The following is a 25,469-nucleotide window of genomic DNA, read 5'->3' on the forward strand; positions in this document are numbered from 1 at the left end:
CTCTCTGAATTTCAAGAGTGAATTCTGTCATACGACTATTAGCAGATCGTCAGCACTGGCTGCCTGGAAAGGTTCCTGGCATTAAGGTAACTATTTTCACCAGGGACCGGCAGTGGAATGAATTCCCCTCAGGTACCTTATATGCAGGTTCAAATTCTCTGCGGACTAAGTCCTTTGCTGATTATGCCTCTCAGGAGAGGTGTTTTCGGCTACCCGTAAGGTCAGCTAATTTGCTAGTGTTAACCAGATTCTGGAGGCCTTGTTTATTAAGCTGCCGCAGAGCTGGGCCTTTGCCACTTTACCTTTCTATGCTTCCAGTGAAGATGGTGATAAAGTGAAGGACATGCTCCAAGGAGTCTGCTGATGTCTCCAAGACGTCATCAGCAAAGCGGCGGAGGAAAATGAGGAAATCCCCCAGGTTATCTGCAAAGAATTCTGAAAGACAAAATCGGTCACCAGAATGAGCAAAACATTTGTACTAAACTACGGGGAAATTTCTTTCATCCAACTTATTCAAAGGTTAAAAGAAAAAAACAAAACAAGACAGAACACCAAAATGGGTACCAAGAATGGTTCTAAGTTAATAAATACAGAATCTTTTTTTAAAAACATTATTTTATTTTTAGACAATGTAGGGTAGTCACTGGAAGGTGGCAAATTTTGTGCCCCTCCATCAGTGAACCCAGATTTCTGTTGGGTATGGTGTAAACAGAGGTGCCATTTCTTCAGGCACTCTGCTCTGAACAAACCCTTGTTTTGTTTCGTTTTGTTTGGTCACACCCAGCAGTGTGCAAGTCTCCTCTAGGTGAGGCTCAGGGGACCATATCAGTGCTGGGGAGGGAACCTGGGTTGGCTGCGTGAAAACTGCTTTAACCCTAGTACTATCTCGCCAGTGGTAACAATCTCCTTTATTTTTGGCTTTTCACCATATCCTGTGCTCAGGGCTTACTCCTTGCTCTGCAATCAGTTAGGGGTCACTTCTGGCGGTGCTTGGGAGACCATATGAGGTGCTGGGAATGAAATCCACTCAGGCCCCTATAACAGTCTCCTTTAAGTGTAAGTTTAATTATAACTTTTCCTCAACCAATATAATTGTTGGGATTGTCATTATATGAAATATGGTGAATACAAAAGTGCAGTTCAAGAAAGAATGCTATTTTACATTTCTCTCCACCTTTTTTTTTAAATTTTGCTTTTTGGGCCCAGGCGTTACTCCTGGCTCCGCATTCAGGAATTACTCCTGGCAGTGCTGGGATGGGATGCCAGGGATCGAACCCAGTTGGCCGTGTGCAAGGCAGACACCCTACCCGCCATGCTATCTCTCCACGTTCAAGGTTAACTGTGGTTTAAATCACCCCCTAGTTGTAGGAAGACTTTTGAATCAAGATAAAAACATTAGATGCCTGTGATCATGGGCTCCCAGGGGCTCAGGAATAGGCAGTGGACTCCTCTGTATGCTGACCCAAGGATAGGATCTAAAACTTGGACTTGTTTCTCCAAAAACCATTGAGTGATGACTACAGAAGGGCCTTCTGAAGCTCCAACTTCCACAGTGAACTAGGGGAACTGAGATGGTACGAAGAGGAAGTCCCTGCTTACCTGGCACGTAGGCCAGGGAGCTGTAGCTGTCCGGCAGCGGGAAGGTCAGCTCCTTTGGCTGTGAGCTCTCGTTGCCAATGGCCAGCTGCGTTAGGAGAACCGCCATGGAAACCTGCAAATTCAGGCAGTTCCGCAGCATCTGTGGCTCAGTCATGGCGGTCTTGGTGGAAAGATAGATGGTCATCAGTCGCTCGAACTGCTCTCGGAGATTGTCAGCAGCGGGGCTGGAACTCTGCTGAGCGTCCCGCCAGGCAACCTGCAGCCGGTGCAGATTCTGGTTGATTTTTACCATCTGATCATGCAACCTGCCTCCAAGAAAGCAGAAGAAACTGGGTCAGGGAGGCTTGGAGGGACAGTTGGGCAGAGGAACAAGGAAAAACTCTTTTTTTTTCTCAAGATTCTCGTTCGGGATGCTGCGAGGCGCAGGGGATGAGAGGAAAGGCACACACAAGTTCCTCACAGGACAGCGCCCCCGCCCCTCAGCACTGGGAAACGCTATCAAACATTCAACATAATGGAACTTCCGGAGAGTGAACTGGGTTCTGCTCCAACCCAAAGACCAGTGCCCAGGGGCTGAGCAGGTGCTGCAGAAGGGCCGTTATTATGTAAAGTATCAGGTCAAGCACAGGAAGTGCAGTAGGATAGTTTGAGACCACACAGGTGCAATAATTATACTCTGTGGAGAGCCTTAGACTAGGCTCTGGCCATTGAGCCCATCTCTGGCAATGAAGGTAAGGCACTGTGGTTATCTGGACAGTCTCTCTCCAAAGAACAGAATGGAAGCCACTGAAAGGGGCTCAATGCGTAAGGACTGATCTCAGCCAGATGTCCCTGGGGGTGCAAGAGAAGAGCAGCTTCCTATCGTCTGTGGTCCAGTACACCCTTCAATGATAGTTCCTGATGCATGATGCAAATGTTCCCCAGTGAAAGGAAGACCCACAGTTCAATGTTGCAGATAACGCCCTCTGATGTGTGCAGTCCTTCGGCAGTGTTCGATAATCCGTAGGGTTAGCTAAGTGATACTGGGAAATCAGTAGAGTTCTTCTTGTTTGAAGCTGATTGGCTGAATAGGCTGTGTACGTACAAAATTCACACTCCTACTTAAAATGCCAATGATGGATAGGGGCCAGAGCGATGGTACAGAGGACAGGAAGCTTGCCACGTACACAGCCAACACAGGTTCCATCCCAAGCACCCCATGTGGTTCCCTGAACCATGTCAGGGGTGGTAAATCAAAGTGCAGAGCCAGGAGTAAACCCTGAGCACAGCTGGTTATGATGACCCAGTCCCGAGTTCTACCCCTACTTCCAGCCCTCCTTGCCACCGCCCACCAAGGACAGAGGTCAGGGGAGTCTTAGAAATCCAAAATCTGCAACCAGGTGTCCGTTTTGACAATGGAAATCCCTACTGTTCTTACAAAAACCTTGAACTATTCCTTTTTGTTTTTTCTTTGGCAGTTGGGGGGAGGCACTCAGGAGTGCCTTGACGGCTGCACTATCTCTCTGACTCTGGCAACTGAAAACTTGTAGGTTAGGTCCCGGGAGATGGCCCCCAAGACTGGAGTCCCTGGCTCCCTCCTTGACATGACCTGGCCCCTCAGTCCAGCGGGGAGCACGGTGGCTAGGAGAGGGGTGAAGCCCCTGAGCATTTCTGGGGGTAGCCCTGGTTGCAAGAGCCAAACCCAATTGCAACTTGGGGGGGGTGGAGAACAGAAAACTGGCACATATTTAATTTTAAAAAGTTCAATTAAGGGGGCTGGAGCAATAGTACAGTGGGTAGGGCATTTGCCTTGCATGCGGCCAACCCAGGTTCGATTCCCAGCATCCCAGATGGTCCCCTGAGCACTGCCAGGGGTAATTCCTGAGTGCAGAACCAGGAGTAACCCCTGTGCTTCGCTGGGAGTGACCCAAAAAGCAAGAAAATAAAAAAAAAAGAAAAAAGTTCAATCAGTCAAAAAAATTTAAATCTATTCAAAATTGTTCAGCAAAGTTCATTCATGACAACATAAAGGAATGCATCTAAATACCCTTCCACTTGACCCTAGTAGGAGTCTTCGAGATCAAATGAGATGAAGTCTCTGAGACACACTTTCAGCGTCCGGCTAGCAACACAACTATGTGGTTATGTCCTGATGCCATCAGAGAACTTACCTATGAAATCCCAGGTACAGGGTGTACTCAGTAAGAACAAGATTCTCTGTTACTAGGTTGTAGTTCTGGGGAAACTCTGGCTCCTGCACAGCTGGGATCAGACACGTCTCTTTGTCCAAACCTTAAAGAAGTTAAAACAAGAGTGACTGGTCCGTCACTGGCATCCATCTCGATCCTCCATATCTCTATGCTTCTGCTGAACCCCAACTGTGCTGTGACCGTGTGGCTTCTCGAAGGGGTCTTAGCAACAAATCCGATCAAATTGCTCCTCTTGTGTCTAATGTCTTTTGGCTTCTCATCGTCTACATAGGTGCAGTTAAACTTCTTAAGTTTGACTGTAAGTCACTAAAACTTAAGAGGAAAGATTAACACCGTAGATTTTTCCAAGTGAGATGACAGTGGATCATTTGTGATCTAGTCCATGCTTTTATAAAGTATTTCTTTCTGGGTATGTGTATGTATGTGTGTGTGTATGTGTGGGGGAAATCACACTTGACAGTGCTTGGGGCTTATCCCTGGCTTTGAACTCAGAGATCACTCCTGGAGGATTGGGGGCGGGGTAACACATGTGGTACAAGGGATAGAACCCGGGTCAGATGCATCTGAGCTAAGAGCCTTACTGATGGTACTATCTCTTCAGCACCAGTTTATTAAGTTGAAGCTGCATTATAAAGGTGGCCAGAGTTACAATACAGTGGGTAAGGTGCCTGCCTTGCATGTGGCCGACCTGGATTCAATCCCTGGCTCCTAGGAGTGATTCCTGAGTGCAAAGTTGTGAGCACTGCTAAGTGTGGCCAAGAACCAAAAAAAGGATGAAGATAGAATCAAGAGTGCCTTACTTTCTTCTTTCCACCTCTCTGTATTGTTCAAGTTTTCTCTTACCCAGTCCCGATCTTCTTTTCTTCCCTGTCATATTTCCTGTCCTTCCCAAAGTCTTTCTTGAGCCACACCAACCTGCTAAGGCTGCTTTTGTCAAATCTTTCTGCAGCTTTGGGCCATCACACTGGCTCTTTCCTCTGTGCCTGAAAACCCGCATTCACCTCGCAGGACTAAGCTATAAAGATCTCAACGTCTGCAGTATTTATTGTTCGCTCCTTTTCCATGCTCTCCTGGTTTAATACTAAACTATATTACCGTTACCTGTAAAACTACCTGTCTTCTTCTGGCATCTCTGAGTTAAAGAAAAAAAAAAGAAGAAAGAACAAAGAATATATATTTTTTGTATTTAAAAGTAATAAAGGGGAGCCAGAGAAATAGTACAGTGGGCAGAGTGCTTGCCTTGCACATGGCTGACCTGGGTTTGATCCCTGGCATCACACATGGTCCCTGAGCACTGTCAAAAAATAAATAAGGGGGCTGGAGTGATAGCACAGCGGGTAGGGCGTTTGCCTTGCACGCGGCCGACCCGGGTTCGATTCCCAGCATCCCATATGGTCCCCCAAGCACCGCCAGGAGTAATTCCTGAGTGCAGAGACAGGAGTAACCCCTGAGCATCGCTGGGTGTGACCCAAAAAGCAATAAATAAATAAATAAAAGGACAAGGAAGATAGCTCAATGGTCTGCAGGAGAGAGCCACGAGGAACCCTAAGCTCTGCTAGGTGTGGCTCAGAATCCAAAAAGGAAAATGAACAAAGAACTACCCAAGGCTGCTAACTTCAGAGGTGTATCACTAACGCACAGTACTTGGACGGCAATTGCTGCTTTTGTTGTTTGGGTCTTTAAAATTAAATAGCTATTCTTTCTGCCTCAGCCTGTTTCAGGAAAAAAGGGGCAACTTTGTGAAAAAGGCTAAGCCAGTGAAGGCCTAGATCCCCCCCCCCCCCCCCCCCCCCCGTCTCTCTTGCATAGACAAACACATACAACACGCACCACATTTAGGTTTGTGAGAAGCCCACCCCTCCCCTACCTCGCATGTGGACGTTCTTAATTTTCCGTTCTTCGTCATTCAACTCCTTCAGGGCACAGTAAGTGGGATTAAAGGTGAGCAGCCGAGAGGATTTGGGTTTGCAGAATGGCTGGCAGAGCTTCAGGAGGGCAGCACCCAGGTTCAGGAAGAAGGCATCCGAGGCGTACATTTGGAAGAAGATTTCTGGCATCTGGTTGGCCCAAATCTTGGTGCGACCTGCGTTTGCATGCAGACAGTTTCCCAGCCAGGACAAGATGCAGTGCTTGGTCTCGGGAGAGAGCTGCAGCAGGTTCTTCAGCATCTGGTAGATCTTCTCATGGAACTGAGCCATGAACTGTGTAGCCAGGAAACAGAACCACAGAACATTCCAGTTGCACAACCCCTAATATCTGTTACTCCCAAACCTTAGCACTTGGTAATTTCTAGAAATATGCACATTCAAACCTCTTCCCCTCACTCTTCTTTGACTTAGCACCCCAGTGCTAATAAAACAAAAAAATTCTGGGCACTTCAGAGCCATTTTTTGGGAAGCTGCCGAACTGCTGAAAGTATTACAGAGCTTGCGAGTAGGGGCCTATAAACTTTTCCTATGAAAGTCCAGATGATAAATGTCTCCGCTTTATGTGCCATCTGGTCTCTATAACAACTACTTGACTCTTAGCACCCCCGCAGGAAATCAAGCCAAAACCAAGACATAAATGGATGGACATGACTGTTTGACACGGCCCCTGTCAATAAGATGGGGGGAGGCAGATGTGGCCCCAGCTGTGATTTGTCAAGAGGGACTCCTCCCCGCCCCATCCTTCTCACCACTGACAGCCTCGTGTGGGTGGACAGAAGAATCGTTTGGATTTTTAGGCACTCAAGTTGTGAGAAACAGGTGGGTGAGAAAAATGCCGGCTTGAGAGCACATGCTCCAGCCCTGGGCAGAGAACAGCACAGGGAAGTCTCAGTGGGCCCAAGACCACTGGGCCCAAGACTCCTCACCCACACGGGCCGGAACACTCTGCAGGCCAGTTCCACTTGCTCAAAGTGCCTCGAGCATCCCTGAGAGCTGCTTGTGCTCCCAAAGAAACTACATCCTAGACAGGGCCCGCTGGGACAATCGGGAAGACAGCGCCACCTGATGGATATTGGCCTCTTGCACTTTGATCTCCTGGGGACTGGACCGAGAGGGATTCAGGAAGTAGCCGTGGTTTTCGACGACACCCGGAGTCTTCAACAAGCAGGAGATGTTCAGGATTATGCCCAGCAAGGTCTTCTGGTACATCTGCCCGTTGCTAAGGTCCTTGGGCTGAATGTATTCTACGAAGACCTGCAAGTGAAGACAAATCCTGCGTCTTCATCTGTGTGAGGAGGTGATGCCGGGCAGGTGTGATGGGGCCCCGAGAGCAGCGTCTATGCAACCACCCACCTCGCTTACTTTCACTCAGCAAGTTACCCTGAAACATCTTCAGCCCAGGGAAGCAGAATGAACAGGACGACTGAAGGAAGAGAGCCCGCCATTCACACCTACCTGGGCCATGTCCTTCTGCCGGGTGACATAGAGAAGAATGTCCAGGTAGGCATACAGCAGCATTTGGCAGAGCTCCAGATCTTTGATTCGGCTCAACAAAACATCAAACATTGGATTCATGACCTCTGGAAATGTCCGAACTTCTTCATCAGACACCAGGGCCTTAATCACCTCTTCCAGGAACTCAGCTACATCTTCAAAATCTGAGGGAGGGCAAATGAGAAAAGAGGCCAGAGGAATATTGTGGGGTTTTTTTTACTTGCATGCACTTATACCCTCAGTGTCATCTGGTGATGAGAGAAATTGTGCTGTGTCTTGTTTCTGTTTTGGGGTGATGCCTGGCAGTGCTCAGTGAGCATGCAGGCTCTGGGAGTGACCCTGGTAATTTTGCATGCAAAGTGGGCACACGCAGCCCACTGGTGAGCTCGCCGCTTGCCGCCCCCAGTGATGTGAAACCAGCTTTTCATTTCCTTAGTTTTCCACAGTGAGGAAGTCGGAAGAGGAGAGTGAGTCTGGGAGCAAGACAGAGTCTGAGAGAGCCCAAGAGAGTGAGACAGCATGACAGACAGCAGGACAGAGCGATAGCGAGAGACTGAATGAAAGAATGAAAGTGAGAGACAGAACAGAGAGACTGTGAGCAGGAGAGAGAGAGAGAGCAAGAAAGCAACAGTGGGAGTGAAAGAGAGAGGAAGGGTGGGGGGAGACAGAGGTGCGAGAGAGAACATGGGCTTCTCCAAAGCAGAGAAAGCAAAATTCACTTTATCCTGGGTCAAGATGAAGTGAATCCCAAAGATGGAGGATGAACTCAAAAGGAAATTTTTTTTTTGGGGGGTGAGGGGGTGGGTCACCATTGGTTCTGTTTAGGTGTGACTTCTCTTTTTTTTGCTTTTTGGGTCATACCCGGCGATGTATAGGGGTTACTCCTGACTCTGCACTCAGGAATTACTCCTGGTGGTGCCTGGGGAACCATATGGGATGCTGGCAATTGAACCTGGGTTGGCCGCATGCAAGGCAGACGCCCTACCCGCTGTGCTATCATTACAGCCCTTAGGCGCTACTCTGGCTCTGTGCTCAGGGATCACTGCTGGCAGGGCTCCAGGGATAGTATGTGTTGCCAGGGATTGAACCCAGGTCAGCAATGTGCAAGGCAAGTGCTCTACCCATTGTACTATCTCTCTGGCCCCTTCAAAAGAAATTTTGTTATGCTCTTATATATTGGCTCTTCACTTTTCTTACAACACATTCAGTCTCTCCTTTTCTCTCCCATTCTCCCACTTAGTCTCTCCTTTGCTATCTCTTTCTCCAGCCTCATATATACTTTTTTTGTTTTGTTTTGTTTTGAGGTGCCAGGGTTGAACTTAGAGCTTCACAGAATGTAAGAAAAATGCTCTACTGGGTTGAAGCAATAGTACAGTGGGGTAAGGCTCCTGCTTTGTATGCAGGTGAACCGAGTTCGATCCCTGGCACTTGCTGGTACCCCCAACCCCACCAGTACTAATTTATTATTTTTTTTAATTTTAATTTTTATTGTTATTTTTAATGTAGGGAGTACACTATTTATTCAGCCACTGATTAAGCTGACTGAATTGGGCATGAACTTCACACCAGCGGGCGGTAACTTCTGAGTTCGAACTGAGGTAACCCGTAAGTACCACTGGCTGTGGTCCAACCCCCTCCTCTCCGAACAAAAAATGCTTAAAGGAAAAAGCTCACCTACTGAGCTGCACCCCCAGCCCCTTTCTGATGTTTTAGAAGGATCAGAATTCCACCCTGCAGGTCAGATGTGAATCCACTCTCAATATATCCCGGCGCACCAGCATGTTGAGACTTTCAATGCCAGCGGGGGCTCCTAACATGGGAAATGGAAGCGCCGATGTGCCCAGATTGTGGAGGTACTCACGGGCTCCCTGGATGGCTTCCAACATCAAGTCGACCAGCTGCTCATGGATGTTCTGGTCCACGTAGATCTCGGGGGTGAGGAGGACGGTGTGGGTGTTGGACACCACGAGGTTCCTGCACTGCACAGCGAAGGGCAGCAGGTTCTCGGGAACTTTGGTGATCTGTAGGTGGCACCCGGAGGGAAGAGCCCGATGTTAGGGTCTGAACAGAGTGGCCAGTGCAGTTGGAGTGGAAAAGGCAACTGTCTGGCACAATGCTGCAGTCCTGTGGCTGCTGGGAATGCCACAATAATCCTTTGAGTCAGGGGGTCAGCCATCTGCTGCGTTCCAATCCTGGCAGTGACCCTCAAGTTGAACTGATTCTATAACTTAGTCCTTATCGAAAATGAGTTATATGATCTTTGAAAATTGTTTAAATCAAAAACAGTATTTTTGGTTGGTTTTTTTTTTTTTTTTTGGTTAGCCACTTGGTAATGCTCAGGAGTTACTCCTGGCTCTGCACTCGGGAATCACTCCAGGTGGTGCTCAGGGGACCATATGGGATGCTGGGGATTGAACTCGGGTCAGCCACATGCAAGGCAAGTGCCCTCCCTGCTCCTATGGCTCCAGTCTCATAAAGTCTTTTTTTTTTTTTTCCTTTTTAGGTCACACCCGGCAATGCACCGGGGTTACTCCTGGCTCTGCACTCAGGAATCACTCCTGGCGGTGCTCAGGGGACCATATGGGACGCTGGGAATTGAACCTGGGTTGGCCATGTGCAAGGCAAACGCCCTACCCGCTGTGCAATTACTGCTCCAACCCCATAAAGTCTTTTTTCAAAGGGTGTGATTGTTTTGTGCCAGTTCATAGCTGGCAGAGCTGGAGTATGTAACTGACCGTTTGTAGTGCTGAGATCTGGGAACCCTGAATGCAGAGCAACCTCTCCGGCCCTTTGAGATTATCTTTCTGGCCCCAAGGAGCATGAGTTTTTGTTCAGGGGCCACACCTGGCAATGCTAAGGTTACTCTTAACTTTGTGCTCAGGGATCACTTCTGGTGGGGCTCAGGGGGCCATATAGGGTGCTAGGGATCGAACTCAGGTTGGCTGCATGCAAGACAAGTGCCCTGCTCACCGTACTATTTCTCTGGCCAATCAGGTGTGATCTTGTAAAAAGAAGTTTGCTGAGGGGTTAGAGAGAGAACGAGCATCAGGTAAAGTGCCTGCCTTGCACACAGTCCCAGTCTGGTGCCCAAATGAAACTAAATCAAAGAGTTTTTTTTTTGTTGTTGACTAAAGTTATGGTTAACTGGGGAAAGAAGTGGACCCCAAGTCAGAAAGGGGAGACTAAAACTTAAGACGAACCGATGGTGCCTCTGCTGTCTGGTTCCAAATATGGTCTAGTGGATAAAATGGACAGGACCCCGAGTGATCCCTGCTCACAGTCAGTCAGACCCAAGAGGACATGACGGACCCCAACAGGGAGGATCCCTTTACCTCTTCCTTGGCTCTTTGGAAGCAGGAAAAAAGGTAGCGGAAAATGTGCCTTTCCCCAGCATCTCGGTCAGCAGAGAGATTCAACGTGCTCGAAGAAGTCATATTAATCAAGTGATTGCCGGGGTCTTGAAGTAACAAGCGAGCGAAGACGGCCTAGGGCAGAAACCAACACAGAACCATCGGACCCCGAGTTGGCATGTGCCAGCCAAGCACCCGACCCCCTCATCATCTCTCCAGCCTCAAATGCTTTGCTTCTGGAAAAATTAAAAAAAGAAGTGATCTTAGGACAGTGCTGCCCTTGAGATCTCAAGAATCTAAGGGCAGTAAGACAAACACAAGGAAAAAAACACTGGGGCTAGTGTGGCAATTTGTGTAAAGCAGACCCCTGTTCAAGGTGAGCCACTGGTGGTATGCTCAGGAGTCACTGTGTTAACTGAGTACATGACAATGTGCAGGTACTCTGCTACTCTGGTAACTTGAGAGAGAATGCCCCCCTGCCTGGTTGAGCTTCAAAAATCACTTGACACTTTAGCTGGGTAATTTTTTTTTTCTTTTTGGGTGACACCTAGCAATGCTCAGGGTTTACTCCTGGCTTTGCACTCAGGAATTACTCCTGGTGGTGCTCGGTTGACCATATGGGATGCCAGGGTTTGAACTAGGGTGGGTTGCGTGCAAGGCAAAAGCCCTACCCACTGCACTAGCGCTCCGGCCCTAGCTGGGTCTTGAAGAGTGGGTAACGTTGGGCATGAGGCCACGTTTGAGATGATTCCCAGTGAGGAACACGACCAGCAATAGCATCAGTTAAGTGCTGGCTGGAGAAGGTGAGCAGAGTTCACCCAGAGGAACGAGCATCTGATACTCAGGGCGAGAGAGTCAGCTCAAGGGGCAGGATTTATGCTCACGCAGGAGGCCAGGGTTTGCCCCAGAGAGGCCCCACCTGCTCCACGTTGTTCATATCGAGCCAGTCCTGATCGTCCAGGTCTACTGCCATTTCCTCCAGGTACACACAGCGGCTGGGGATGCCGTTCCCACTTTTCAGACTTGGATCACCTGGGAAATGGTTTTCATCAGGCAATTAGCATTTTTGGGTTTGGGAGGGGGTAGGGCTGGAGGGTCACATTGGAGGTGCTCAAGGGACCATATGCAGGTGCTGGGGATCGAACCCAGGTGAGTCGCATACAAGGAAAGTGCCTTACACCCCCTGCCCCCCCCCCCCCCGCACCCCACACACATCCCCAGCCTCACTCACGTATCTGAATGGGCACTGCCCCTGCCTGCGCTGGCTGCTGTAACCTGTCCCCACCAGTCCCATCAAGTCCTTAAGGATGATGAACTCCATGTCTGACACTGGTCCCAACAGGGTAACACTGAGATACGGAGCAGCAAGATTTAAATCTCACTTTCTCCACACCTCCCTGGCCCCAACGGGCAAGGACTTTTGTTATGAACTGAGTACCATGACTCTTAATGAGTGAATCCCAGACAGTCTCACTGACTTTGTGGTTCCACTATAACAGGGTGTAGAGACAGAACAGACTGTCCATCTGGGAAGAACATAGGGTAGCTTACCGCTCCCATCTTCCTTTTCAGGGACTAAGCAGAGGCTGGCAAGACAGTACGTGGGTTAAGGTGAGTGCCTGGCATGCTGATGGCCCTGGTTTAATACCTGGCATCTACGGTTCCCTGTGTCTCACTGGCTGTCAGCCCTGAACCTGGAAATGGAAGGAGCCCCCGGACACCAGTAGGTATGGCCCATAACACCCACCCCCCACCCAGCAAAATAAAAAGCTAAAAAGGACATTGGGCCATAACTCAAAGAGCGGAGGTGCATGCTCTACAAGTTCAATTCCCAAGACTGGATGTGGCCTTAATGGTATCATTGGTCACAGCACTGAACGATCAGGGCCACAGACCTTGACCCTGTACTGTCAGAGTGGACTTCAGGCCCCCTGAGCACTGTCTGGGAGGTCCCCCAAAACAAACAACAAAAATAAGGAACAAAGGCAAGCAGCTATACGGTCCAGTCAGTATTAAAATGGCAATGAAAGTTGTAAACTATGGCTAAACACTTTTTTTGGGGGGGGGGGTTGGGAGGAGGGACCACACCCGGCAGTGCTCAAGGATGACTCCTGGCAAGACTTGGGGGATCAGAGGGGATGCCAGGGATTAAACGTGAGTCAGCTGTGTGCGATGCAAGTGCTCTACCCGCTATACTACTGCTCCGGCCTCTAAACCCCATTTTCAGGTTACACCCAAGTTTCAGGAAACATAACCCTATGTTCCAGGGAATGCAGTGGGTTTGGTTATCCATTAGATAAAACCATTCATGGCTCAGAGCAAGCCCCCCAAGAGCAGATAGGTTCAAGCAGAGTAACAATTAGAGTGGTCCCCAGTCTGTCACTCACTGTTGTCCAGAGTAATGAGGAAGATCCTTTGGATCATGTGATTGATGTTGAGTTGCTCACATATTTCCTGCTGTGAACGGAACGAGCGGCTGATCTCCGCCACTGAGTAGTCAAATTCATCCAGACTCTCCGATACACTGTTATCTGAGTCATCAGGGCTGGCTGGAAGTTCATCTGCCAGAGAACAGAAGCCGTGAACAGTGCATTCCTCTGTTTTTTTTTTTTCCTTTTTGGGTCACACCCAGTAGTGCTCAGAGGTAACTACTGGCTCTGCACTCAGGAATTATTCCTGGCGGTGCCCAGGGGACAATATGGGATGCTGGAAATTGAACCTGTGTTGGCTGCCTGCAAGGCAAACGCCCTACCCGCTGTACTATAGCTCCAGCCCCGTATTCCTTTTTTTAAGACTGAATCAAAAATTGGTCGATGTCACCAGGAGAATGGCAATTCCATAAACGAATTAAATAACAACTCAAAGCAGACAACATCTTCAGTACAGTACTCTGAAATCCACGGTTATTAATCCTACCTGTTCTGATGTCAGAGAGGTAACGTTTCAGGGTGGGGCAATAGTACAGTGTGTAGGGCGTGAGTCTGGCACTTGGCAAAATTTGATCCCTGGCACCCCACAAGGTGCTCCAAGCACAGCCAGGAGTAATTCCTAAGTGCAGAGCCAGGAATAACTCCGGAGCATCTCTGGGCATGGCCCCCAAACTAAAACCAAACACTAAATTCAAGACCAAACATACTTCAGGTGGTGTTGGGATTTGAACCATAGTCAGGACTACAAATGCGTGCAAGGCAGTGCCTTAGCTCCTGAACTGCCCTCCGCTTGCTTTTTAAAATGTCATCATTACCAACCCACACCTTTCTCTGTAGGCCATTGATTGGCCTAATTTACTCTTTTTAATTTTTGTTTTTTGGGTCATACCCAGTGATGCTCAGGGATCATTCCCGCTGAGCTTGGGGGACCATATGGGATGCTGGAGATTGAACCTGGGTTGGCCATGTGCAAGGCAAATGCCCTAACAGCTGTACTATCACTCCAGCCCTACTTCTTTTCTTTCTTTCCTTTCCTTCTTTCTAGGGCGACACCTGGCAGTGCTCATCAGGGCTCTCATCCTGGCTCTGCTCTCAGGGATCACTTCTGGACTGAATCCAGGTCAGTTGCATACAAATCAAGCACCCTAACCTGCCATACTATCTCCTTCTCACACTTCTTTCTTTTCAATAGTCGCCCTATATTGCAGTGTACACACCTATTGTGATTTATCAGCTGATTGACATTTGGGTGGTTTCCAAGTTCTCATGACTTTAAGCAATACTGCATCGAACAGAAGTCGCTCTCCCTGTGCACTTTTTTTTTTTTTTTTGGTATTTGGGCCCCACCCAAGAGTGCTCAAAGCTTACTCCTGGCTCTATGCTCAGGGATCATTCCTGGCAGCTCTGGTGACTACACGAGGTGCTGGGGATCAAACCCAGGTCAGCCACGAGCAAGGCAAGCATCCTGCCCGCTGTGCTTGCTCTCTGGGCCTCTTTCTGTGCAACTGAGTAGTTCTGTGTTTGTGTTTTGTTTTTTGAACCTAAGGCCAAATATGTGTTCTCTCAATGAGCTCCATTCCTGACGCTCTGTATGAGGACTTGTAGAGGAGAAAATTCACAGAAGCAGAAACCCGTCAACAGTATCTGAGTACCTATTTGAATCTTCAAAAATTTCAAAGGCAAAAGAGAATTGCTGTTTCACCAGACACTTATCAGTGAAACTATGTTTCATCATAAGTAAGTTGCTTGTTTTTGTCATCTGTCTTTTCTCCCTCAAATGATTCTTTTCTTTTTGGGGCCAGTGCTCAGGACTTACTCCTGATTCTGTGCTTGGGAAACTGACTGCAGTGCTTTGCTGGAGACTGAACCCAGGTTGGCAGCGGCAGGGCAGGCGCTCTGAAGCTCGAAACTATTTCTCTCTCATCCAAACTGGCTATTTTCTTCTTGAACGAATCCTTAACTTTTTTTTTTTTTATAAAGAAACTGAAGAGTGTCTGTGGGCATGGTACTGGGCTGAGTCTACAGGCAGCCCTGTTTACTGAAAACTCCTGGAAGAATGGCTGGTCCGAGAGTCCCTGTCAACTCTCCGGGGTAAACGCTGCCTTGGGGATGAGCATAAATGATCTCCCAAACGCTCTTTGTCCTGTCCTACGAACATCCCCTAAATCGATGTCTCCCACTGGGACCCTGGTGACCTCTTGGAGAGATGTCAGACACTGACACCCAGACCTGCCCTTTGGAGCCATGTTAAAAATTCAATGAGGCTGGAGAGATAGTATAGGGGTTGAGGTTCTGGTCTTTTTTTAAAAAAAATTACTTTATTTTAATTAATTTTTAAAATTATTTTTTAAAAAGTTGTTCACAATCATTTATTACATTAAATATTCCAACACCTAAACTCGCCACCATTATACCTTCCTACCACCATTATTTCGAATATTCCCATCACCCCAAAAGCCTGCCCCCACAGCAGGTCCTAAATAATTTATTTTGTATTGCTTATGAATAATTCACTAAAAATGATCCAAAAAGTTTCCTTCAAGGAAAGTGTGTGATGATTGTTGTGTCTCACCCTGGAGCCATTAAGCCCTTGAACAAGAGATTACTAGATTAATTGTTACAGGTCTCACACGTGGTTGACCCCAAGCACTGATGAGTGTGGTCCCCACTGGCTGGGAGACATAGAAGGCCCCAGAACTGATCCCAGCATGAGAGGAAAGAGGAGAGCATGAATTGATCTTTCTTGTGCTTCACTGATCACCCAGGCTGCTATTCACCTGCTGTGTCCTTCCTCCCAGAGAATAGCGCTACTAACTCAGCCCCTCATCTGAACATGATGTCCCCGCACTTTCTATTTTATGAGAGCACCGTGATTTAATTGTAGTTGGGTTTTAGACAATGTTCCATCGCTGAGGCTGCCACCAGTTTCCTCTTCCTTCCACCTGTGTTCTTAGGATTCCTCTCCCACACAGGTAGGACATTTGCCTTGCACGCAGCTGACCTGGGTTCGATCCCCTGCATTCCATATGGTCTCCCGAGCACCGCCAGGAGTGATTCCTGAGTGCAGAGCCAGGAGTAACCACTGAGCATCTCCATAACCATTGTATATTTTATTTTATTTTATTTTATTTTATTTTGACTTTTTGGGTCACACGTGGCTCTATATCCAGGAATTACTCCTGGTGGGGCCCGAGGGACCATATGGGATGCTGGGGATTAAACCTGGGTTGGTCGCATGCAAGACAAATGCCCTACGCGCTGTACTATCTCTCCGACCCTCAACCATTGTATATTTTACTTTTTCTTTGACTTTAGAACTTTACTTCTAATTCTGTGCACAGGAATCACTCCTGGCAGGCTCAGGGGACCATATGAGATGCTGGGGATCAAACTTGGGTTGGCTGTGTGCGCGGCAGTGCTTAAGGGACCATATAAGATGCCCTGGTTATTACATCTTCAAAATAGCATTTCAATACTGGACACTTTTCCTAATGAAGCAGTGTGGGGGTTTTGATCTCACTGGCTCCTGTTACTACAGAAAACTTGGTCTCTTCAAACAACGGGTGGGAGAAGGATAGAATAGACCCCCAGACAAACAAAAAGTTACTCTGTCCTCAACGAACACAATAAAAGCAGCGTGTCCTCCAATTTTAAACCCCACCCACAGCCAAGACCCCCCAGAAGCGGTAATGGGGGAAGCAGGGGAGACGGGGGCAGGCAGCTGGGCCCCTACGCAGGCTGCTCCGCTTACCGGACTGATGCTTCAGCTGCTCTTTCTGGATTGCTGCAAACTGCTTGGCATCAGCCAGAGAGCCAAAGAGAGCAGCAAAGGGGTTACTTGAGATGTTGTTGTTATTCTCCTGGTCTGTCATTTCACTGTAACGTATCCTCCATCCAGACCTAGAGGGAGGGGCTAGAGAAAGGGCAAAGGTTAGATGCGGCTGGTAACAGGCAACAGATCCAAGCTGGTTCTTCACCGTTTCTCAAACACATTTTATTTTATTTTTTTGCTTTTTGGGTCACACCCAGCAATGCACAGGGGTTACTCTTGGCTCATGCACTCAGGAATCACTCCTGGCGGTGCTCAAGGGACCACATGGATGCTGGGAATCAAACCCGGGTCGGCTGTGTGCAAGGCAAACGCCCTACCCTTTGTGCTGTTGCTCCAGCCCCAAACACGTTTTATTCTTAAACTGGATTTACTTGTTTTCTGTGGGAAAGATAAACTGGCAAGTTTGCCCCACCACCCAACCAGAGTGAACCTGAGACTAAACCCCTCGTCCACTCAGGCTGTTCCCATGCTCCCGACACAGCCAGCCCCGTGAAGAACAGCCCTGCATCCTGAGCTGGGGTTGACCCTCACCACCCCATTGGGCTGACCAGCCAACGGAGAAGGGGCAGGTGCAGTGGCGAGTGGCTGGATATATTTATTACATTTTATTTATTCTTTTTTTGATTTGTTTTTGGGCCATGCCCAGTGATGCTGAGGGGTTACTCCTGGCAGTGCTTGGGGGATTGGATAGGATGCCAGGGATCAAACTCGGGTCAGCTGCGTACAAGGCAAGCGCTCACCAGCTGGACTGTTATTGTTCCAGCTCCAGAAGGGCCTATAATACTTCTTTACAATTTTTAAAAAAATTTTTTGCCACAACTGGGGATACTCAGAGGTTACTTCTGGACTTCTGGCTCTGCATCCTGCACTCAGGAATCACTCCTGGTGGTGCTTTGGGGACCAAATGGGATGCTGGGAATTGAACCCTGGTCAGCCATGTGCAAAGCACGGGCATTACCTGCTGTACTATCTCTCTGGCCCTTCTTGACCATTCTGACCATTCTATTGCTTCATCATCCTCTGTAGCAGTTTTTCTTCTTCTTTTTTTTTGGGGGGGGGGAAGGGGAGGCAGTGAGGGGGGAATACCTACCTGGCAGTGCTCTGAGCTTTCTGCTGGCTCTATACAGTGGGCACAGGGGATGATATAGAATTTCTGGGAATTGAACCTGTGTCAGCTGTGAGCAAGGCAGGCACTCTACCCGCTGTGCTATCACACTGGCCCCTCTGCAGCAGTTTCTGGTGAGAATTAATGGCTAATTGTCTGTGATGACTTAGGCAGACCAGCTAGTCTTAGTAAGGAACTGGACCTGACTGCTGGGAGGATGGAACTCTAAGTTCCGATGCTGCTCTAAGTACTTAATAGTTTGCTATGTATAGTTTAGTTGAGCCTAGTAACACAAAAGAGAGAGAAAGCACGCAGGTGCATCCATGCATATTTAGTGTTGCAATGGGCAATAACCCTTGGGAGAATGTTCTCCCCATCTAACCACACAGAAGTTCATCTTCTACGTGTCTAGGTGACTCACCACCACCCTCCTGCTGCTGGGAGGGGCCAACAAGCCAGAGGAATTCTCAAAGTGAAGTTAGTTCTCGTTTTCCAAAATATTGTCCTCTTCTCTCAACATGATATCCCATTATTTTTCTCTTTTGGTTTCTGGACCATACCCGGCTGTGCTCAGGAATCACTCCTAGTGGGCTTGGGGTACCGTGTGGTATGCTGGGGCTCGAACTTGTGTTGGCCACATGCAAGGTAAGCATCCACCTGCTATAACTACCGGCTCTAACACTGTACATTTTTCTGCTCGGAAGCCATCCCACTGCCATTCTGCTGCACCAGGGAAGGGTATGTGACACTGGTCTGGCCAAAAAGTAAACAGCATTCTTGGCCATGTGGCTGACTCAGAGTGGGCATAGGACCCTACAGGCTGGCTGACTGAGGGAGCATAGGACCATATTTAAGAGCTGGAGGAATAAATGAACACCAGCTCTAGCTAAATCCACAGAAAAGGGAACTCTTTTTTGGCTCCACCCAGCAGTGCTCAGGGCTTACTCCTGGCTCTGTGCTCAGGGATCATCATGGCGGTACTTAGGGTGATGGGGATGGAACTGGGCCGGCTGCTTACAAGCCAAGTGCCCTACTCGCTGCACTATCTCTCTGGCCCCCAAGAGAACTATGTTCTCTCACAACAACTTTGCTGTTGCTTTATTTTGGGGGGCCCACACCTGGTAGTACTCAGGGATTGATCATTCCTTACTGTACTCACGGTACAGTGAAGGGCTGGGGTTGAAATGTTTAGGCCTCTGGGATGCAAAGCATATGCTCAGCCCATGGAACGGATTTAAAAACACACCTAAGAGCCATGGAGACCGCTCGATGGGCTGCTGTGCATGATCTGCAGGGTTCCCTGAGCACCATGCTGGGAGTAGCCCCAAGGTGGGAATAGCCTCCAACCCCCCCAAACAAAAACAGATACACACCCGAAAAGAGTTCAGATTAGTCACTGTCACTGTCCTCTCACTGTTCATCGATTTGCTCGAGCAGGCCTAGTAACGTCTCCATTGTGACACTTGTTACTGTGTTTGGCATATCGAATAAGTCACGGGTAGCTTGCCAGGCTTTGCCATGCCAGTGGGCAAGATACTCTCGGTATAAACAAGATATGTCACCTGTATCAACTAGGAGGGAAAGGAACTGAAAGCCAGAAATACAGAACATGTGCCAGAGGCAGATCTTAAGACTAGTAAGACAGAGTCAGAGCTGACAGTACAGCAGAAATGGGCGCTTGCCTTGTGTGTGGCTGACCAGAATTCCACCCCTGGCATCCCATGTGGTCTCCTGAGCTTACCAGGCGTGATTCCTGAGTGCAGAGCCAGGAAGTTAGACCTGAGCACCACTGCAAAGGGCCCCAAGACAAAACAAACAAAAGAGATACAGCGGGCTTATCTTCATACACTGGCTTTATTTCTCTCAATACCGTGCTATTTCATATACAAAGAAGCAATTTCATTTTATCTATGTTAAGTGTTAGTTATAACCAATGACACTGTATTCCTAATTCAGATCTACCAAGCTAGATAGGAAACAATCTGGGTAGAGGTGCCTATCTGATGATTTTTACTTCTGTGTCTTACATTATATACCTCCATGTGAAGTCCTAAAAATATACTGAATGAGTCAATGGTTATCAATATTCAATAGTTACTTCTGACCTCCCTGTGGTCACTAGCCACATCCATAATCTTACTTTAAGGCCAGGGATTTCTTTTTCTTTCCAGGCTACATCCAGTGGTGCTCAGTGCTTCCTCCTAGCTCTGATCACTTCTGGAGCTCAGACGACCATATGGGGAGCAGGGGATCGAACCAGGATGGCTGTGTGCAAGGATAAGCACCCTACCTGCTGTACAGTCTCTCAGGCCCTCTCTGATTTGTTTTGGGTTGTAGTGGAAGGTGAAGTTATGAGGCCAGAGAGTTGTGTTTTGGTATTTCTCGAAACTAAGATTGTCGAAACGAAGCATCCTAATGGAGAGCGATATATATGTATACATATATATCTATACACACACACACACACAACCAAAATAGGATTTAAAAAGTTCCCCTGCCATTGTTGTATGTTCTCCATACTAATTCTTTCAGGCCTCTCTACTGGAGCAACGTTTCTACCCATCAGCAAGCCAGAATGAGCTCATCAGGTCAGAAAACAATCACCGTTTTTTTTTCCTGGTCCCCTCTCACCAAAGGAGGCTTCTCATATGGAAGCAAAACAGTTCCCAGTGGAGATGGAGTGATAGCGGAACCGGCAGGGCATTTGCCATGCAGAGGGGAGACCCGGGTTCGATCCCGGGCACTCTAGATGGTCCCCCAAGATCGTCAGAAGTGATCCCCGATTGCAGCACCAGGAGTGCGCTCGGAGAGTGGCCGGTGTGGCCCCCAAACAATCAAAAACCAGGCCCTGGCAGTGTGAATAAACACATATGGGAGCGAACCCCTGCTTCCAAAGGGAAGACTTCATCCAACCAAAGCTCCCGAGCTGAGGCACCTCAACGCCTGGACGAGCTTCGCGGTCCAGGTGCTGAGGGCGCCGGGCCCGATGGCTGGGAGGCGCTTTACGGGTGTCATCACGGATGTCAACGCCTCGCCACGTGGTCTTCACCCCTGGCTGGGCCCCTGCGACCCGGGTTCGCTTTTCTCGCTGGCATCTGTCCGGCCGCGGTCGGCCGTCGGCGTTCAAGCCTTCCTCCCGGATGCCAGAAAGCATCGGCAGCAGGGAGGGAGACCCAGGGCGGGGGCAATGCAATGCCGGCAGGCCCGCCCCTGCTACGAGGCTGCTCGGCGGGGGCGCGCGGGGTCGCGGCCCAGTACTGGGGGCACCGGGACGGGTCCCCAAGGCTGACCGGGTCGAAGTTCACACAGAAGAGCATCTGTGGTCGGGAAGGCACCGGAGGGGGGATCTGGGAGAGACGGGCGTCCAGAGCACGGGGCTGGCATCCGAACAGGAAGGGGGAAATGGTTCCCATCGGCTCCACCACCCCTCCCCGCCAGCTAGTTCCTCTCTTACCAGAACCTGAGGGCCAGCAGCGGCGACACGACAGTCTCCGGGGCCGAAGGGTTCCCACTTCCGACTCAGCACGGCAACCGGAGATTACGTCAGTGTTAAGCGCCGGGGCTCGGGACCCTCAACTGCGCGCCGGAAACCGACTGGAGCCGACCGGCGCGGGGAAGTGGCGCGTTCCTTGCTACGGCGCAGGCGCGAGCCGGCCGGGGCGGGGCGCGATGCCGGAAGTGACTGTGGATTGGCTGTGGGAGGGGCGGGGCGGGGGCGGAGCTCAGAACTGTGGCCTTGGAAACCCGTGTGTAGAGGCTGACCCGGCTCTGGCTTCGGGAGCACGTCCCTCCACCTTGGTGGGCTTCTGCCTCTATGGTGTCCAACCCATATCATTCTGAAGTGGCTTCTGTTACTATTCATAGATTGTATTATTAACCTACATAATATTAGATGATGTAATCTTATAATAGTCTCCCCGATGTGACAATAGCAGAAGCCGCAATTAGAGTAGCTCAAAGTATTGGATTCTTACTAGGCGCTAGACTGTATGCTAAGTATGCTATTTTTTTTTTTCTTTTTGGATCACACCTGGCGATGCCGAGGAATTGGGTTACTCCTGGCTTTGCACTCAGTAATTACCCCTGGCGGTGCGCAGGGGACCATATGGGATGCTGGGAATCGAACCCGGATCGGCCGCGTGCAAGGCAAATGCCCGCTGTGTTATCACTCCAGCCCCAAGTGTGCTATCTTTGATTGGGCTTATTTTCTTTATTTTTTTTCTGGGTTTTGGGCCATACCAGGAGACGATCAGGGTTGACTCCTGGCTGTGCTCAGGAACTGCTCAGGAACCATACCGGATGCCGGGAATTGAACCTGGATCAGCCCCGTGCAAGGCAAACGTCTACGTGCTGTATTGTCGCTCTGGTTCCCATGTTTATTTATTAAAAGTTAATACTCCTGTGAAAAACCTGCATAATCACCATAAAGTTTCAGCAGGATTTTTACATCTTTTTGTCAGCACCAACATTGACCTTTGCAACTCCTATTCATTCTGTTCTTGCATGCCTTTGTTTTCTTGAGATCTTTTTCTTCTGGGATCACATCCTTTGGTGATCAAAGTTTACTCCTTGCTTTGTGCTCAGGGATCACTCCTGAGTGTGCCTCCTTTTGAGAACTTTTTTTTATATAGGTCATGTTCTGCAAATCTCTGAACTCAAAAAACAGTTAAAAAATTGTTAAGGATATGAGGAAATACGAATCCTCATCCATCGCTAGTAGGAATGTAAAATGAAAGGATCAGTTTTTTTAAAAAAATTTATTTTCTCAATTTTTCCTTACCCTTTAAATACTGGTTTACAAAGTTGTTTATGATTTGTTACAGGTATTCAATATTCCAACACCAATCCCACCACCACTACACCTCCCCTCCATCATTGTCTCCAATTTTCCCAACACAAAGGGTCAGTTCGGAGAATATTTCAGCATATTCTTAGAAAGTCAATAAATTTGAGGCTGGAGAGGTGAGTAGAGTGTTTGCCTTGTATGTGGCTGTCCTGGATTCTATCCCCAGGATCCCATATAGACCCCTGAGCACTGCCAGGAATGATTCCTGAGTGCAGAGCCAGGAGTAAGCCCTGAGCATCACTGTGTGTGGCCCCAAAACACACACATGTGGGGCTGGAGCAATAGCACAGAAGGTAGGGCGTTTGCCTTGCACATGGTCGACCCGGGTTCAATTCCTAGCATCCCATATGGTCCCCTGAGTACCACCAGGGGTAATTCCTGAGTGCAGAGCCAGGAGTAACCCCTGTGCATCGCCGGGTGTGACCCCAAAAGCAAAACACACACACACACACGAACATTAAATGTAAATTTATCATACAACCTAACAGTACTTTCAGATATCAACTCCAGAGAAATGAAGACATGTCTATACAAAGACTTGCATGAGAATGCTCAGAGTAACATATCACATGATTTCATTTATATGTAATTTCTAGGAAAGGCAGACTTAAAGAGACAATAAAGAGATTTGTGGTTAGTGAAATTGCGAAAGAAAATAAAGTATAAATAGAATAAAATATCTTAAGGGAGTGAGAGAAAAATGCCCTTATAGCTTGACTATGTGGTGATAATTATTAAAAATATTTCTTAAATATGACAGGAAAAGCATAATGTGAAAAAAAGTGAACTATTTGCTAAAAATTGCTAAAAACACGTGAAATCTCTTGAGTACATTTTATGCCATGTAAATGACATAATTTAAAAAATATGACATTTACTTGCTGATAGGTCATTGGAATATTGTAAGAGCAAGAAATTGGAGCCAACTTAAATATCTATCAATAGCAGACTGGTAGATAAACTATAGTATGACTGTCAATAAAAACCAGACAAATAAATTACAATATATATGTACAATGTGGCTGCACTGAAAAAAATAATAACAGCTGCTTTTCATGTACGGGCATGAAAAATAATCTTTAAGCTTTGTTAGGTCAAAAGGACAAGATATACAATACCATCTGTGTGAAAACAGGGGAAAGGAGAATAATGTATATCTAAGACTTTGCTTGTGTAGCCTAAGATTCTTGGTCTGTAATAATACCTATTATCTTAGAAGACTATAGCACTGTCCAGTCCTCCCATTGCTCATTGATTTGCTCGAGCGGGCACCAGTAATGTCTCCATTGTGAGACTTGTTGTTACTGTTTTTGACATATTGAATATGTCACGGGTAACTTGCCAGGCTTTGCCGCGCGGGCGGGATACTCTTGGTAGCTTGCCGGGCTCTCCAAGAGGGGCAGAGAAATCAAACCTGGGTTGGCTGCATGCAAGGCAAGTGCTACCACTGTGCTACCACTCCAGACTATATAGGAAACAATTCTATTGTTAGTCTCAAGAGAGGGCAGCTGGGTGACTGGGAAAAAAGGGGAGGAAGACCTTCCATTGCATATTTGAACCACTAGAATTTAAATAAAAATGAAACCTTTAAAAAAGTAATGAAGGGGATGTGGTGCCGCCAACAGGTCAACCTGTACCTATGGGGCAAGTGCATCAGCAGCCTGATGTTGCCTTCAGGCTTCCTGATACCCCAAAATTGCTGCTGTGCCTTTGGCCAGACCCTAACAACCTGGGAACAAGTTTACAAGAAATTGAACAGCCAAAAGTTAGGTATGTGGGAGTCACACCCACAAACCACCTCTGGCTCAGCTATACAAGCTCACTCAGAGTTGGGATGGGTTATCTCCCCCACTTCCCAATACACTTCCCAATGGAAGAACTGGCAGTCACCCCCATGAACCAACTCCAGCGCCACCCTTTAAACTCTACTATTGGCCTTGCCTCAGAGACTCCTAAATAAACCTCGAAAGAGATCAAAAGCCGCAGTTAAGCTCAGACCCATTCATGGCTGAACAGTCGAGTAAATTGGAGGGAGCGGGTTGGCCTGTGCCCACCCAAGCAGAGTCCATGGCAGCCACTTGCTTCCACAATCCAAAATTTCTGCCATACCCCAAGCCTGACTCCACTGACTTAGGATGGACCTCACCAAGATATAATCTGCTGAAATTTTTGTAATGTGGATCTTAGCGCACCAACAGCCCTGCCCAGAGATAAAGCAGCAAGTCCCGGAAGATAACACAGTGCCAAAGATCTCTTTGGGCCCCATACCGAGCCAATATCACTGGGACACACCAGATGGAGCAGGTGCAATCTCCCTGCCTACTCCAAATGGAATCCTGGTGACCAACAGCTTCCACAAGCAAGGCCCAGCTATGCAGGTTCCAGGACTACATCTCCAGGCCTCATGGCAGCAGAGGACCTGGGCTGTCCCTCCCGGGTTCCTCCTTGCTCAGAAGAATGGCTGTCATCTCCACAATTAGCCCCCAGGCACCATCTTAGCACACCAATAGCCCTAGCCCAGAGACACAGCAGCAAGTTCCAGAAGACACCACAGTGCCAGAGATCTCTCCAGGCCCCATACCAAGCCAATATCACTGGGACACCCCAGATGGAACAGGTGCAGTCTCCCCGCCTACTCCTGATGGAATCCCGGTGACCAAGAGCTTTCAAAGCAAGGCCCAGGTAATGTGGGTTCAG

The 25,469-nt window shown here is 48.3% G+C and overlaps 1 protein-coding gene and 1 non-coding gene across 2 annotated transcripts in view; both read right to left on the minus strand.

Annotated features, from left to right (window-relative positions):
• UBE4A (ubiquitination factor E4A) overlaps window positions 1-21,509 on the minus strand; it is a 36,278-nt gene extending 14,769 nt beyond the window's left edge. Inside the window, exons 1-12 of the mRNA XM_056107642.1 lie at window positions 21,381-21,509; window positions 16,741-16,902; window positions 12,948-13,121; window positions 11,480-11,592; window positions 10,543-10,695; window positions 9,072-9,231; window positions 7,172-7,374; window positions 6,779-6,970; window positions 5,656-5,989; window positions 3,750-3,870; window positions 1,600-1,904; window positions 303-435 (exon numbers count right to left, since the gene is read on the minus strand). Coding sequence (XP_055963617.1) covers window positions 303-435; window positions 1,600-1,904; window positions 3,750-3,870; window positions 5,656-5,989; window positions 6,779-6,970; window positions 7,172-7,374; window positions 9,072-9,231; window positions 10,543-10,695; window positions 11,480-11,592; window positions 12,948-13,121; window positions 16,741-16,861 — 2,009 coding nt within the window. The 5' untranslated portion in view covers window positions 16,862-16,902; window positions 21,381-21,509. The remainder of the gene's footprint in view (window positions 1-302; window positions 436-1,599; window positions 1,905-3,749; window positions 3,871-5,655; window positions 5,990-6,778; window positions 6,971-7,171; window positions 7,375-9,071; window positions 9,232-10,542; window positions 10,696-11,479; window positions 11,593-12,947; window positions 13,122-16,740; window positions 16,903-21,380) is intronic.
• On the minus strand, window positions 628-752 carry LOC130016985 (small nucleolar RNA SNORA11). The gene has a single exon (XR_008791302.1). It is a non-coding gene; the product is annotated as a small nucleolar RNA SNORA11 (small nucleolar RNA).
• Window positions 21,510-25,469: the final 3,960 nt, after the last annotated feature.

This window comes from Sorex fumeus, unplaced genomic scaffold, assembly GCF_029834395.1.
Source record: "Sorex fumeus unplaced genomic scaffold, SorFum_2.1 ptg000169l, whole genome shotgun sequence".
Lineage (NCBI taxonomy): Eukaryota > Metazoa > Chordata > Mammalia > Eulipotyphla > Soricidae > Sorex > Sorex fumeus.